The sequence below is a fragment of the Triticum aestivum genome, chromosome 1A (assembly GCF_018294505.1).
Source record: "Triticum aestivum cultivar Chinese Spring chromosome 1A, IWGSC CS RefSeq v2.1, whole genome shotgun sequence".
In the NCBI taxonomy this organism is placed as follows: Eukaryota; Viridiplantae; Streptophyta; class Magnoliopsida; order Poales; family Poaceae; genus Triticum; species Triticum aestivum.
The window spans coordinates 519079956-519095402 of NC_057794.1; the positions used below are offsets into that span (position 1 = coordinate 519079956).

At 45.5% G+C, this 15447-nt stretch overlaps 3 protein-coding genes across 5 annotated transcripts; 2 read left to right on the plus strand and 1 right to left on the minus strand.

Annotated features, from left to right (window-relative positions):
* LOC123062080 (protein LURP-one-related 5) lies at window positions 1-1099 on the plus strand. Its single transcript, XM_044485419.1, has one exon. It carries the CDS (start codon window positions 70-72, stop codon window positions 799-801), a length of 732 nt encoding a protein of 243 aa, XP_044341354.1. The 5' UTR covers window positions 1-69; the 3' UTR covers window positions 802-1099.
* An 853-nt stretch (window positions 1100-1952) lies between these two features.
* Window positions 1953-7596, minus strand: LOC123062087 (outer envelope protein 39, chloroplastic). Of its 2 annotated transcripts, none has more exons than XM_044485429.1 (11): window positions 7442-7596; window positions 7261-7327; window positions 7102-7137; window positions 6615-6759; window positions 5177-5335; window positions 5026-5096; window positions 4867-4945; window positions 4675-4790; window positions 4455-4602; window positions 3294-3363; window positions 1953-2540 (listed from the first exon to the last, which is right to left on the minus strand). In XM_044485429.1, exons 1-11 carry the CDS (start codon window positions 7473-7475, stop codon window positions 2377-2379), a joined length of 1089 nt encoding a protein of 362 aa, XP_044341364.1. In that variant the 5' UTR covers window positions 7476-7596; the 3' UTR covers window positions 1953-2376. The 2 variants fall into 2 exon arrangements, with proteins under 2 accessions (XP_044341364.1, XP_044341367.1); XM_044485432.1 differs by having other exon boundaries at window positions 7102-7134; window positions 7442-7576.
* A 2529-nt stretch (window positions 7597-10125) lies between these two features.
* LOC123062095 (probable E3 ubiquitin ligase SUD1) lies at window positions 10126-14878 on the plus strand. Of its 2 annotated transcripts, none has more exons than XM_044485439.1 (8): window positions 10126-10473; window positions 11086-11712; window positions 11808-11989; window positions 12081-12377; window positions 13265-13410; window positions 13513-13646; window positions 13728-13874; window positions 14110-14878. In XM_044485439.1, exons 1-8 carry the CDS (start codon window positions 10243-10245, stop codon window positions 14476-14478), a joined length of 2133 nt encoding a protein of 710 aa, XP_044341374.1. In that variant the 5' UTR covers window positions 10126-10242; the 3' UTR covers window positions 14479-14878. The 2 variants fall into 2 exon arrangements, with proteins under 2 accessions (XP_044341374.1, XP_044341381.1); XM_044485446.1 differs by having other exon boundaries at window positions 13728-13938; window positions 14110-14247.
* The last annotated feature ends 569 nt before the right edge of the window (window positions 14879-15447 follow it).

Genomic DNA, 15447 nt, shown 5'->3' on the forward strand with positions numbered 1-15447 from the left:
CGTTCTACGCGCGGCGACACAGACGAGAGCAGAGAGAGCCAGACTAGTCCGAGCGCGCGCGAGAGAGGTATGAAGGGGGGAGAGGCGCCGGCGCCGGCGGCGACGGTGGTGGTGGGGGAGGAGCACTGCGAGGCGGAGGACAGGGAGCTGACGGTGCGCAAGACCACGCTCTTCTCCCCGGGGGACGGGCTGGAGGCCTACGACCACCGCACGGGCGCGCTGGCCTTCCGCCTCGAGACGTACGGCCGGGGAGGCGCCTGCGGCGGGGGCGCGGCGGCGGGGGACCTGGCGCTGCTGGGCGCCGCGGGGGACCCCGTGCTCACCGTCCGCAGGCGCCGCCCCAGCCTGCACCACCGCTGGGACGGCTTCCTGGGCGACGGGGGGGCCGCGGGCGGCGCCAAGCCGCTCTTCTCCGCGCGCCGCTCCTCCATCCTCGGCGCCGGGGCCGGGGTCCTCGTCGACCTCCTCGCCCCCGCCCACTCCCCCGCCGCCAAGGAGTTCCGCGTCGACGGGTCCTTCCCCAGGCGGTGCTGCCGCGTGGTGGCGGTGGCCTCCTCGGGCGGCGCGGGCGAGGTGGAGGAGGGGGAGGACCAGGAGACGGTGGTGGCGGAGGTGCGCAGGAAGGTGGACGAGGGCGCGCACGTGGTGCTCGGCCGCGACGTGTTCGTGCTGTGGGTGCGCGCCGGCTTCGACGCCGCCTTCGCCATGGGGATCGTGCTCGTGCTCGGCCGCATCACCGGGGACGAGCTCGACGGCGCCCTCGGCGAGGAGCTGCTCCTCGAGGCCACCTCGCCGGTGTAGTGGTAGCCACTAGGCTCCCCGTGGTTGCCTGGTCCTCTGTCCCCCTCCATTGGTCTGCGCAGGCAGGCAGGGTGGGTGATGCGCATCTCGCGGACGGACTCCTGGCTGGCATTGTTGCCTGGCAAGCAAAGCTTGGATTGGATCGAGCTTGTAGCTTTGAGTGAACATGGACAAGATCTCCACTGCACTGCACTGTTTGAATATTACATTAGTTTTGATATAATTATAAAAGTACTATCTGGAATTGTTAAACAGGGTGTTATGAAAGTCTTCTATACCTACTGAAGATTCGGATCCATCGCTCATGACTACTGCAATTAAGCGATATATCTGGTGCAAAGCGTAACCGCGCGCGCTGAATTTACTCTAATGTGGTAAAATTTTCAAAAAATTGACTGCAATTCATCCTAAAACGATGCTATAAACCAGAGCCGACTGCATTGTCTTCTATCTCGATTGCCTCGTATAATATTGGTGATCCACCTGAGCTACCTCACCACGAGGTGTGCGTATTTGGAAATTCAGAGTCAGCAAGTTGGAAACTGGGAACAACGTGGTGTGGCAGTGAAGAGAAGGCGGTGCTTTCAGACTGAGAAATTAAGCGATGTTCAGAGATCCCCTCTACCTACAAAAGATTCGGGTTTGGTCATGCGACTGGTTCCAATAGCTCATGAGTCATGACTTGTGTAAATTAAGAGGTACTCTACTAGTACAAGCTAAATTACCACTAGTGATAGCAAATTTACTTCTGTGTAGTACTACTAAATTGCAAGGTCAAGTTTTCAGAAAAGAAGATTATCATGAAACATTGGCATAAACCGAAGCCGAGTGCACCATTTTCAGTCTCGATTGCCTCGTATAATTTTTTTGGACTACCTTGCTACGATGCGTATACATTTTCAAAATTCAGGGTCAGCAAATTGCAAACTGGAGACCAGTTTATGTGGCGGTGAAGCGAAGCTGGTGCTTTCAGGCCGAGAAATTAAACGTGCAACCTCTCCTGTGGACGGCGATCAACTTGGAAAAATAGGACAATCGTCACAATATCTCTTTCCCTTTCGGCGCGAGCAGTGCACCGGTGAAGACCTGCCGTCGCTTGGTTGGTTGGTGAAATGTGTGTAGCAACATCAGCGCATCCCAACCACAAGGCAGGTCAAATTACCGATGATTGCGACAACATTGGGCCAGAAAACTGTGGCGGCAAATCAGACAGCTCCTCCTAACGCTGTACAGTTCATGAAAAATATACAAGAAAAATAAAGAATAAAAAATAAATATTATTCTCGATCAGCTTGAGCATCTCCGATGGATGATGATGCATTTTATCCCACTAGCAAAGAATAAGACGGTATGGGGCACCTTCAGCCAAAGCTCCGCAGGCCACAGCTTTGCACTCTACACATGTCATCTCACATTCTCATGAACTGTCCGTTCAGCATCCAGCAGAAGATAACAACAACCTCGACTGTACAACCCTCGGATGCCTTGGACAGTTGCGCCGAGGCATGTTGGCGGAGAGGTGCTCGCATGTCATGGCTTGTAACTCTATGCTATGTCAGGTATGTTCTTGATGATCTATGAGCCAGCACCGCCAGTGTTGATGCTGAAGTAGAAGGTCTTGCGACTGAAGGCGTTCATGGCGTAGTCGACTCGGATTTGGCCTATGTCCGTGTTGAAGTGGACGCCGTATCCAAACCCGACACCGAATCCCGGTTTCCCTTGCCGAAGAGCCGGATTGCCTGCCATCATTTGGTGAATGATGAATGATCATTGAACAAAAAATCACAGCAGGACGGAACGAGTATGGTCAAGGAAATACTATCATACTGAGATATGAAGAAAAGAAACATCAAATGCAACTCAGCATTGATATGTTGCACTAAATGTTTCATAACCAGGAGTGGGCATAAAACAAAAGGATGTTTGAGGACTCAGGACTCTACTATAACTCTTGTCCAATGTGTGCTCTATGGTACAGTATGCTGATGTCAATTGCATTGTCCTCATGTTGATAAGCTTAACTCCTTCAGTCAAATCAGGTGATGTGTTGATTTACTTAGTTCGATCTTCATTGGTTGATACATCACGTCAATGATATTTGCATGATTTTCCACCGCAGAGACATCTTGATCTTGGTTATCCCATACAAAATGCCAGAATTTTTTATTATTTAAGCTTCTACTGTACTACTGAATTTGTAAGTCCAAACCAATTGAATAGTAAGCTCTAACTGTTTGAGAAAGGCGTGCTTGCTTTCCACACAGACACAAAACTGCACAAATTTAGTGTAGCTGAGTAGCGAGCAACTGTAAATCAAGCCCCTCATTTTTACTTTATGAATTACACTGTTCAATTTTAAAAGCATCGGAAAAGCTTAAGTATATCAGCCTCATTTTCTTCTAGTTGCAATTAGATTTTTATTTTATTTTGAAAAAAAGGCAAATAGAAATTACTAAGTACTCAAGTATGCAAAGATGAAGCGAAGCCCTTACCAGGAACATGACGAGCAGATCCTAAATCACTACCGCAGTCCATGAAAAGAGAACCTTCGAGATTCTTTGCCTTCACAGAAACAGACGTTTCAGTATTTGATTGATAATCCAAATGGACAAGACTACCACAAGAAGATAAACCTAATATCAACCAGTACGGATTTCCATTGGTGGAGGATGCTTTAATAGTCAAATAAGTGACAGCACCAACGGTGAGTTCACTTTCTACTAGAACAATCCCAGGACAATTCTTTTTGCCTGGCAGTCTAGCTAGAGTTTGCCAAAGCATGTGTAAATTCAATGAAAATTGTGTATTCTCATACAGTAGTTCCAGTCATGAGTGGTATGTTCGCTATGCAATATCTTAATATTAATGAACTGATTAGTGTGTAACTCTATCCAGCAAAACTCTAGCACAAATTAAGTAACCACAAGAAATGTCCTTATTGTGCTAGTTGCATTTAAAAGGCTGAAAATGATATGGCCACATGATTTCTTCAGAATTTTGGTTCCATTTATGCAGATCTGATAAAACTTGCACCGGTCAACTACCATACAAATATAAAATGGATAAAGTCATCTAGTAAGCACCAAAATTAGTACAGTATTAATTTGTTTTAGAGAGACGGGACTTGCTGATTCTCGAAGAAGAACCAATTGCAAGCCTTCATGTTATATTCCGCTAATATAGTTTGAATTTATCTTTCTTCCAGTATCAAGATTAAGCAGGTTTATTAGAAGAGAGAAATTCCCATTTATGCTAACTTCTGAACTTTCAACCCTAAAATTCTATCCTTCGACTATCAATTCCTCATCGCAGTCCTTTGCAGTATTTGGTATATTCCTCTTGCATGCAGACACCACCTATCATCCCATAAATTTGACCCATATATGCAACAGGAGAAAATGTAAAAGACCACAATGGGTAAAAGAGAAAGAAAAAAAAGGTGAATATTGCATAAAGCATACAAATTAATAATGATGGCAAAAAAAAGAGTCCAAGTAAATATGTACGCATCTAATTGATTGCATTTTTTTATCCATTTCATGTTTGGATGCAACTTCTAGTTACTTCTGGTTCTTGGATTACCAAGTTTGATTTACGGACTACATAAACTGTTTGGGGGATTATATAATATATATGGCTTGTTATTTACATACCAAAGGAACCGTGTATTCGCAGTTACCAATTAGGCACAGTCTTCCTGAACCAACTGCACCCTCGCCATAACCCCGGACGCTACCAAGTCCACCTATTGCAAATGCTTGATACGGTGCCATGTCGCCCACAATGGAACCGCCTGTCAAGCTGCAGCATAGGAAGAGATTAATTAACTTTCATAGAAGAGTGTTGCTGCAGTACAGTAGGCAGATGCAGTACCTAGTAACCAAAAATGTTGGCCCCAGTTTAATGCCTTTCGAAACAGCACATTTAACTCTGTTAAAAGTTAGTGATTTTGGTACAAGTGGCAATCCTTGTTCCATTTGAAAATTAACCTGTCATTGGGAACTATATAAGATGGAGTTACAGTCAAGTCAAGGAAAGATGGAGATGAAATAAACACAAACTTACTCTTAAGAAGCTATTATCTTTAACATCCGCATAACCAGACTCTTGCTTCAAGATAATCATGTTGTCATGGAGGTTACCACTGCATCATAAAAGAACATTAAACAATGAGACTTCTTTTTATTGTATCAAAGGGCACATCCAAAGAAATACTGTTATCACCTGCATGTTAGGGGAAAGCCTTCGTGGTCCCTAGCTATTGAGCGCCCATCATTATTAACAGGACGGATATGCTGGAGGGAAAGGACATCTGATAAGAGAAGTTGTACAGCATGAAGATGATGCAAACAACTGGATTTGACTAGATGCTCACCTCAAACTTAACACTGGTTCCAGAAGTCCATTTTGATGTTGTCGGTTCATTAATCTCCACCCCAAGCGACAACCGGCTTAGATTCACCCCTCTGCTCCCTGACCGTGTGAAGTTGTCAGCCGGAAAACCATGCACCGCAATTTCTGGTGTCATCGAGTGCTGATTGCTCAAACCAGCACGCAAACAAGAAAAGGTGTGTGAACAGAAAAGACAGCATACAACGCCTAACCACTTTTCACAAGTTCATACTTACATACTTCATAAAAATAATTACCCGATCAACTTGCATGAAAGGTAACCATTCATAATGGAAGTAATATGACAAAGATCAAGCCAAGTGTATGGTACGAGCAACATCCAATCCTAATTCCAAACGTAATCCACTTGTTTTGTTTGAAGGGCGGAATAGATTGGTCCATTATCACCTTATCCCTCACAAGCACAAAATTAAGACAAGATGAGGGATGGTGTCCTCACACCAACACCAACAGTCATGGGACGGTCTTATGATGGGCAAACCCGTTCTAGGATAAGGTGGTCACCAAACCAATCAACTTGCAAGATAATGGAACCATTAATTGCTAGAATTACTACGGCGAATAACGTCTTCTGCTTAATACTTCGATTACAGATTCAGACACTGGTGGAGCCGATGCCCCAGCATGCCAGGGCGGCTACCTCAGGTCAGTTGCAAGCAAAAGGGATTGTAATGGTCCGGCAACAAGTAAAGTAGGGCAGGTCCATAACCAACACAGCAACTAGAGAGGCCTAATAATTGATTCTCCATTCCAATCAGGAACAACAGACAGCATTGAGTAGTTGAGTTGCAGGCCCATCACACAACAATGATAGTGAGAATGTGTGCTGCAGAAGGTGTGTTTTTACTCCTTTCTGCCAAACATTTGTCTAAATCTCAGTGTATACTGGTGTGCTGTTGTACTTAGTATGCTTTGTTTCAGGTTTTTCAATGGTTTTTGGGTAACTCGAGACCCTGTTTTGATTTTGATCAAAGAAGACAGGGTATCTCTCTGTGCTCAGGAAAATAAAATTAACTTGAGAGCCTTACGTTGTTTACAGTGATTAGTCATGTTAAATGTTAAACATGCCATCTGGTGTTTGAGTTTAAAATTTTCCTATTTCTCATGATATTGTATCCACCACTCTACTGCTACATCTACTATAGAAGAGATGTTAACAGGGCCAACTATCACTCTACTACATCTCTTCTACTCATTTCTAGTGCAGAGAACACCAGAGAATTAGAATACCAATGAAAATGAGAAATGAGTACTGTTAACAAGATCAATGAAGTATAAATTGCTTAGCAACAATTTAAAACACTATACCATGTTTCTGCTATAGCACTGCAGCATATATATTCAATTTCAGACAGAAGGCTCAATTAAGAAGCCGAGATACAATCAGACAGAATGCAGACCTGAATGACAAACGACTGCTGCGATAACCATTCGGGCCTTGGGCGTCTAAAGGCAACAACAACATTAGAGTCATTGACACCCTTATCCAGAATCACGTCCAACTTCTCACTCCTCCCAAATAGGCTTGGGTGTTTGAGGGAGATCCTGCAGACCAAACTTCACAACTCAGAACAAAATGGTACAACTTCAGAACTCGGAACAAAATGACACAGCTTCAGAACTCGGAACAAAATGGTACAGCTTTGGAACTCAGAACAAGATGGTAAAACTTCAGAACTCGGAACAAAGTGGTACAAAGTTTAAACAGAGAGCAATCATTCGTAAATCCAGACGGGTATTCTGCGACGCGTGTGAAGTGAAATACACCGACGCGTGCACGCACACATGGACGCGCACAAATCAGCCAACTATGCCTGCCTGAATGAATTCTGTGACGCATATGAACATAAACTTTACTAGCAGCGGAATCAGGACACGCAACCCCACCTTCCGACGATTTGCGAGATGGTGGCGCTGGAGCTGCTGAAAGGAAAAACAGACCAAGAAAACAACACAGTCAGCAATCCAAGGTCCGTAAACAAAAAACCGCGGCGTGCGGCCCGACCGCGGCCGGCCAATCGGTCGTGGAGGCAAAAGGGCGAGCACCTCAGGGGCGGCAGCAGGAGCGCCTCGCAGAGCATGTGGGTGAGGTCGACCTGCAAATCCACCTTGGCTGCGGCATTCAGGCAAACACGTTAGCCACGCGCAGTCGCGGAACGCCAAAACGGCGGAGCGGGCGAGGTAGGGATCGAGCTAGGCGCGCGAGGGGAGGGGAGGGGGCGCGGACCTTTGCCGGCATTGACGCTCTGCTGGGCTCCCATGGCTGCGGACGCCGGTGGGGCTGGGAGGCGGGCCGGCTCATGCGGCGTCGGGGGCGGGGGCGGGGGCGGGGGTGGAGTGGCGTCGGGGGTGGGGTGGGGTGTGGGGGATTTTTGAGCGGGAGGTCGGGTCGGGTGCCTTGCGTGGGGCGGAGGGAGAGGCGGCAGGCACTGGGATTGCTTCGGTCGGGCTACCACCGTCGCGTCCTGCCCAATTCTTAATCGCTTTCCCTCTTTCTTTTTTGCCTAGGGCTCGTAGTAGTAAAGTGGAACGGCTCGAAATCTTCTCCTCTCTTCTTTACCTGTGGCTCTAAATCTTTCTTTTTTTCTACTATGGCTTTCGTTTCACCTCTCCCGTTCTCTCTTTTTTAAAGAGTATCTCTAGCGCATCCCTAGGGCTCGTAGTAAAGTGGTACGGCTCGAAGTCTCTTTTCTTCAGCCATGGCTCCAAATCTTTTCGTTACCTTCAATACATCCTATCATCTTCTTCTTTTTTTGCGGGGAATACATCCTATCATCTACACCCTCCATTCCTAAACATATAATGTTTCGATAGTTCGGTATATGATGTTTGATAGTTCAAAATATATGTTGAACTACCAAAACATCATAATTGAACTACCAAAACATAAACACCATATATTTAGGAGCGGAGGGAGTATCCTCTAAGCTCTACAGCGTGCTTGGTTCGTGGGAATTAAAGGTGGGGAATGGGAGTTGAGGGGTGAGAAGATTAAAAGTCCTTTGATTGATCAGAGGGCATGGAAAATTTAAATGGGAAAGGGAATGGGAGTTGAGAGGGCCAATTCCCATTGTCTTCTTTCCATGGGGTACCCTGCTAATTTGTGGGCAGAGCTCTATTCCGGTCTAATTCTCAACTTATACCAAACAAGGGAATGGAAGTAAAATCTACTTCCCAAGTCTAATCCCTATGCAAACTCCCATTCTCTTGCCTTAATGGCCACCAAATAGGTTGCTAGGGTTTTCATTTTCCCTCTCTCATTCTCTTTGTTCTGCCCCTCTCTTTGAGAGTCTACCCAAGTCGCAAGATGTATAGGTTAGGTTCTAGGGTTAGTTCTGCCTTGGGTGTAGGCTAGCATCTATTCAAATTAACCGCTTTTGGATTTTTCATTTTTGTGCTAGATCTTTATAAAGTGGGATGGCTTGAAATCTTTGCCGTCTTCTTCAAAAGATCCAACGGAGTTAGCGCACAGTGACAGAGCTGGGAATCAACGTTTAGAGGCCAAATGAGTCAAACTTTTGATAAACAAGGTTAAGCTATATATACTAAATACTTTCTCCATTCCAAAATAAGTGTCATGGTTCAAAGGGTGCATTTTCCCAAATTATTGCACACATGTGGATTATGGAGGAAAACTTTGCCTTGCCAGCTCGTTGCCCCCGCCACCAAGAGAGCCGCCAGAGCTAGGGCATATGGTCAGTTTGTGGCTCCAACACAAAGTGACTCAATTATAGGAGCTAGCTTGCCATGAAACTTGTCACTCGATTGGCTCTGGCAATCTAGTGCCTTAAGGGGCAATGTGATTGAACGGAAATCTTTTTACCCAAGTAATTTGCGCCATTTTTAACTAGAATGTCAAACAACATGGATGCGCATTCCATGTGTTCACTCCCTACACACATAAAAAGACAACAAAATTGCACCTAATATGTTCACTCCCTGGTCTTAGTGAGTGAAAGCTATGACTTCGTTCAAGCCAGGCGATCGATATGGGACGAGATGGAAAGGGTGAAGAATAAAGAAAAGGAACAGAGAAGTGGTTGATAGTAAGTTGGATGTCAACAACTTGAAGAGCTGACTAGTTTTGAAGGCGCAAAAATTATATGTAGGTGGACAGGAGGCAACAATAATGAATTGAAGGAGGAGGTTTACTATGGGCACGACCAAGGTAGTCGGATGTGGAGGACCCGTTTAACACATGTGTTTACTCTTGTTTTAGTTCTCCTCTAAATATATATGTGGAAATGTTTTACTTAATATATATAATATACTTCCAACATTTGGTAGGTAAAAATGGATTCCATCTAGTTTTATATTTAACTCATATAGTATTGAGATTTGTTGATGCATATCATCAAATATAATGGTTACACAACATGTAAAAATGTTACCATATATATACTCCTTCATTTTCGGTTTTAAAGGCCCACACACATCCCTAAATCGACAATCCACCAATTTAATCCAAATTATATATCACAATAAACATCATTATAAAATATAGCATTTAAGGTCAGTGGCGGAGCTAGCAGAAGGTCTCCGCGGGGGGGGGGGGGGGGACAAGAAATATGCATCTTTGGGGGGGGGGGCAAATGGGTAAACTCTGCTTAATTTAACTCCCTAAAAAAATTTCCCTTCAGTAATTAGGCTAAGGATTGCACGTAGCTCCGCCGATGTTTAAAGTTTCTAATGGTATTTTTCTGATATATAAGATGGAACACATGGGAGAAAACTTTAAAAAGAACGGTTCCATGGACTTTGGTGTAATTAATTCATTCATTTATAGGCAGACTGAGTGCTTTTCGAGAGAGAAAAACAAAAAAAGGAAAAGAAACATAACAAAGGAAGCAGAAGAAGAAGACCAGGAGCTTTCTTGGGCCGGAAGGTGGGATTATTGTCCGTTCGAGACAACGGGAAGACTGCAAAGACGGCCCAATCTCCTCTGCTTCTCTGCCTAAACCCCACTGCCTCTCTCGCCGTGCTCGAGGCGACGGGAAAAGCTTCCTTCGCGGGTGGCAGGCAGGGCCAATGGCCGCCGGCGCCTCTCCGCCGGAGACGGCGCTCTCCGCGGCGGACGGCCCCGGGGACGAAGACGGGGAGGAGGGGGAGGGGGAGGAGGAGCAATGCCGCATCTGCCGCCTCCCGGCCGAGGCGGGCCGCCCCCTGCGCCACCCCTGCGCCTGCCGCGGCAGCATCAGGTTCGTCCACGACGACTGCCAGCTCCGGTGGCTCGCCACCCGCCAGGGGCCCCGATGCGAGGTATCGCCTCCGTTCACCTCTCCTCGCCCGCCTAGGGTTTCTCCTCTCTCGGCGTCCGTGCCCGCTTTGAATGGTTGCTGAGTTCGTGCTGTTGCTGTGGCTGCGCGTGCTTTATTCCGTTCAGGTTCATCTCGTTCGCTGCAGCTAGTTTCAGTCCCGTGTGCCACTAGATGTCTAGGTGATACGATGCTGCGTGCGTGCGTGCGTGCTTGGTGAATGTTTTGCCATGATTCCAATCCTCACCAAAAATGTCCCCTTTTCAATGTGATGCGCCATTGCCATACTGTTGCAATGTAAATACGTTGTCAGCATTGTATATTCTCCACGAATGATCCCCTTCATCATGTTGCTGCGTGCCTGTGAGTGACCCACCCTTTGCGCAACTAATTTCAACCCCAACTACTGAAAGATGCCTTGTGATTCTGTCTGTGTGCTGACCCTTGTCAATCGCCATTGCCATTGCCATGATTCCTCGCTGAAAATGTCCCCCTTTTGCAATGTAATACTCAAAGTTCTTGTCATATTCTTGTTGGGATTGCGGTTAATTCATCTTCGTGTTCATCTCGATGTGATTTTTTTGTGATGTTGATGCGATTGATGGTATCATTTCAGCTGTGCAACAACGACATCTCCATCCGACCTGTGTACGCTGCAGACGCCCCTGCGAGGCTGCCTGTTTCCGAGTTCATCGCGGGTTTCTCCCACAAACTCATGGGTCTGTTGCTCCTCCTTATCTGCCTCGTCCCAGCACTTGTCATGCACCTCATCACCCTCGGGGCATGGCTCTTCGCGCTTGCCAGGTCCTTTGCTCAAGTGCACTATCTGCTGTCCCTCCGGCTCCGCCCCTCGGTCGCCTCGACTGTTGCTCAAACTGCAATTTTCATTTTAAGGCTGCCTGGTATAATTCTCAGAGGGGTCGTAGGTTCTATCCCCTTCGTCGCCTTGATTGTTGCTCAAACCGCAGTATTCATTTTAAGGCTGCCTGGTATATTTCTCAGAGGGGTCGTGCGTTCTATTCCTGCTGCCAATTTTTGTCTTAATCTGCTGAGCGCAAAAATATTACACCCGGTGTTCTTTGGCTGGGCGCTTGATATCTGCACTTCAGAAATGTTTGGTGCAACAATGTCCCAGAGGTTCAAGCTTATGCTTGCTTCATCTTTTGCTTCAACTGTCCTTCATTGGTATTTTGGATGCATCTTTTGGCACCTAGGCCTTAGATTCTTCAGACTTCTTGATAAGGTATGTACCATGTTATATCTGTGACCTCATTATGTCAATAGTATGTCCAGTATACAGTTCAGGGTATAATGGGTGCTGATTTTGTTTGTCAATAGATACTGAGGCCAGGAATTGCCATTCCCTTTGTCCACTATGAAGCTCACGAACCATTCTACAAATTTTATTTCAAGAAGCTTCATGTTCCTTTTGTTGGAATCATCTCTATGGTTTTGGTCATTCTTGTTCCTATTCAAATTGGCGGGCTATTGGTGCCGGAGTTGTTCCCATTTCATATCACGTAAGTATTCTAAATTTATTTTATGTTTTTATCTGATGTATTTGCCTGATTTTGAAGACTAACACTTTGTTTTACTGTCTGTGATTTGCAGCTACTTCAGTTGTGGTGCAAAGGGCATATCATTTTGGCAAGCACCACGAAACTATGTCGATTCAGTTTCTCATGCTCTTCTTCTGAAGTTTCTCATTGATAACACTAAGACACTCGTATACCTTGAGTGGTTAGTGAAGAAGGTAACCCAGTATTCCTTTGTCACTGCTGGACATGCTCTAGGCTTGTCAGATTCGTTGAGTATCTGGCCCGTTGGTGCATCTGGACATGATGAGATTGGGAGTAGTGTCGCACCAGAAGACCAGTATGATAGGATCAATGAAGCTAAGGATGGAAGGTAAACCCCCATAGTTTTGTTCATTTACGGAATTGCACACTGCACATCATTTTTAGCTTGCCACATCTAGTTCCATTTTCTAATGCTATCTATTTCTTACCTTATGATTTCATTGTTCACTGCTTATTTACGAACTTGCGTATTGGTGGATAGGAAGCAGTTTTGGGCTTCTGAAATATGTTTTCTTTGCTCATTTTACCTACTGGGGTATTTGTGATACTCTTCCCTAGTGTGCTCTGCATAGTGGTAATTATTAAGCGATGACACCTTGCCATTTGACACATGATGCTTACCATGCTGATCACATATATATCAAACAGCTCCAAAGAAGGTTTTGCGTCTGACATGACTTCCATATCAGCACTATGGATCATGTGAAAAAGGCTCTGTGAGAAACAAGCTTGTTGGATCGTTGGTACTCTAACAATCTTGTTCTGAAGTGTCAAAAGAAACTGTGATGGCAAAGCAACCTTGTGGCAGCAATTAACTATTAAAATATGAATAATTAAGTCAATGATGGTAAGTATTGTAGTTAGATTTGTGGAAATAGATACATTTCGTTAGGAAAGAAATAGGTTGAAATAGGAAGATAAGGATATGGTTTGTTAGGGAAGTAAAGATCCTGTTCTTAGGGGTCAAGTCGAATTTTCCCTACGAGACACTTTGTAGTGTGTACTCGTCAATTATTCAGCAAATGCTCTATACCTGATCTCCAGACCTTTACCAATCGCTCCGCATGATCTTTTCTCTAATCTCATTGTTTGTTGGCTATACTTGTCTGCTCACTTATTACTTTCACAATTCAGTGCATTGAAGCGTTTGCAAACCAAGAGGTGTTGCTTGCACAACTTTTGAGTGGATACTTACCTTCTTGTACACTGTACCAGGAGATCAGTTGCAGTTGCTACAATCCTAAGTCTGGTGCTTGCATGGTTGACTATTGTGGTATTCAATTTGGCTGTGCTCATTTTTCCAATCTCAATTGGGCGTGCCATCACTCGGCTGCCACTAGCAGGTGGACTGAAATCCGATGGTAATGATTGTCCAGAGATGGTAATTTGGATTGTTGGACTTCCTTAAAAACAAGAAAATATTTTAACCTTGTTTTGGCTTACTTGTCGATATTTTCTCTTAGATATGCTTGCTTTGGCTATTGGATTTGGCACCATATCAACTGTTATTGCCGCCTCTAGAGATTCATTTGCCTACGTGACTTCTGGGAGAACAGACCTTCTAGCCCTGAATCGCTATCTGGTTGTGTTCTTATGGGTGAGCAATTTACTTCAGGTGGTTTCCTTCATATTTTACTTTCTACTATGCTGTAGCTGAATAACTTATGTCTGCTGTCAGCTTGTCATCGCTCCTTTCCTGACCGGGCTGTTGGTTGATTTATCACTAATATCACCATTCACTGGGCTTGCTGATGACGTTCCAGTTGTAGGCCTTTCCTACTATTGGAGCCTGGGGTGTCTATCTCTGAAAATCTGGGGGAAGCAGGTGAGTTCCAAGTCCAATTTCACATCTCACTTTCTGACCTCTTAACCTATATTATTATTGTCACGTATGTACCGAACTTGACATATTGCTACATGGCACACAAATTGTACTGGTTGTGAAAATCCCACTGCTAAAGTGAATACCAAAAATAACACATTCACATTTTTATTGATTAGGTTATCGTCCGAAAATAGGAAAATTATTTAATTTCTGGGTTTGTCTTTGTGGCTTGAAGGCTCGTCGGACAAGGGCCAGATGCTTGCGAGCCTATTTCATCGACGAAAGGTGGGGCCCAAAGCTTAATCAGGCAAAGGCGGATTGGGATTCAGGGATCGCACCAATGTGGTGGTTCTTGCAAGATGTGTGCATTCCTATCGTCACGAAGCTGCTCGCTGCTCTGGGTGTTCCCTATGTGCTTGCCAAGGGGGTCTTCCCAAGATTCGGCTACTCCGTTGCCATGAACTCGGCGGTGTACCGTTTCGTGTGGTTGGGCAGCCTCGGCTTCTATCTCGCCAAAGCGTTGTGCGCCAAACTCCATGATTCTATCAGGGACGCCCGCTATGTCGTCGGGCAGAGGTTGGAGGATGTCGCCGACGGTAGCTGAAGACTCTTCTTCCCCGACCACTCTGTTTCCAGTCAGTTGGGGACGAAAGAGGTTCTGGTGATACTAACAGTTAGTAGCACGCAAACTTGTTGCTGACATCAACAAATGCAGACGAGATGATGCCAGACAGATAAATTCCTGGTGAAACTTGTAAATATGGGTGCGGTTTTCATTTTCCATGTGGAAGTTACCTGGAGTCGTATCGGTCAGTTCCCGACGAATCGCTGGGATGTAAGGCGCCGTTGAATTTAGGCAGATATCTTGTAGATTTCTACGCTTTTTTGCAAGGTGTTATCAGGATTGTTGTATGGTTAGCTGCTGACAGGCTCTCGGGCCTTTCCAGTGCCAAATGTGCTTTGGCACTGTTATAAGGCAATTGTGGTGGGTTTGGAAACTTTTATCTTGGAGCCATGTGCATCAAGTTTCCGGGGCAAACATTTGCACCAACATGCGAATTGTCACAAATTCAACAGGGGAACGACCTATAATATATACCGGAGTCATCACTGCATTCGAAATTACACGCCTTCCAGGCTCGCTGCTCCCTGCAGCTGTTTGATAAAATTCTGGCTGTAGCTGCTGCCTGTTGGTATGGATGTAACAAAAAAATGTGGACGGAATCGTGGTCGATAGGCGGCTATTAATATCTTCATTTGACGTGTGCAAGTGGTACAAAACTAGGGCAGGACATGTCTAACATTTTTGGCCGCCAAAATTTTGATTACATCCATCAGCCAAAAGAAATTTCCATATCAACAGGCAGTAGCTACATTTCAACCATAAGTTTTGAGTCATCATCTCACCCCCCCCCCCCCCCCCCCCCCCCCCCGGGCACACGACGGCCATACATTGAAAAGCACAAATTCAGACCAAAAGTGTGATCATCCCAAGCTTCAAATGACATTTTAGACTATTTGCCTCTTCTTTGGAGCGAATCTTCTTTGCAACTTTCACAGCAGCCCTTGCTGG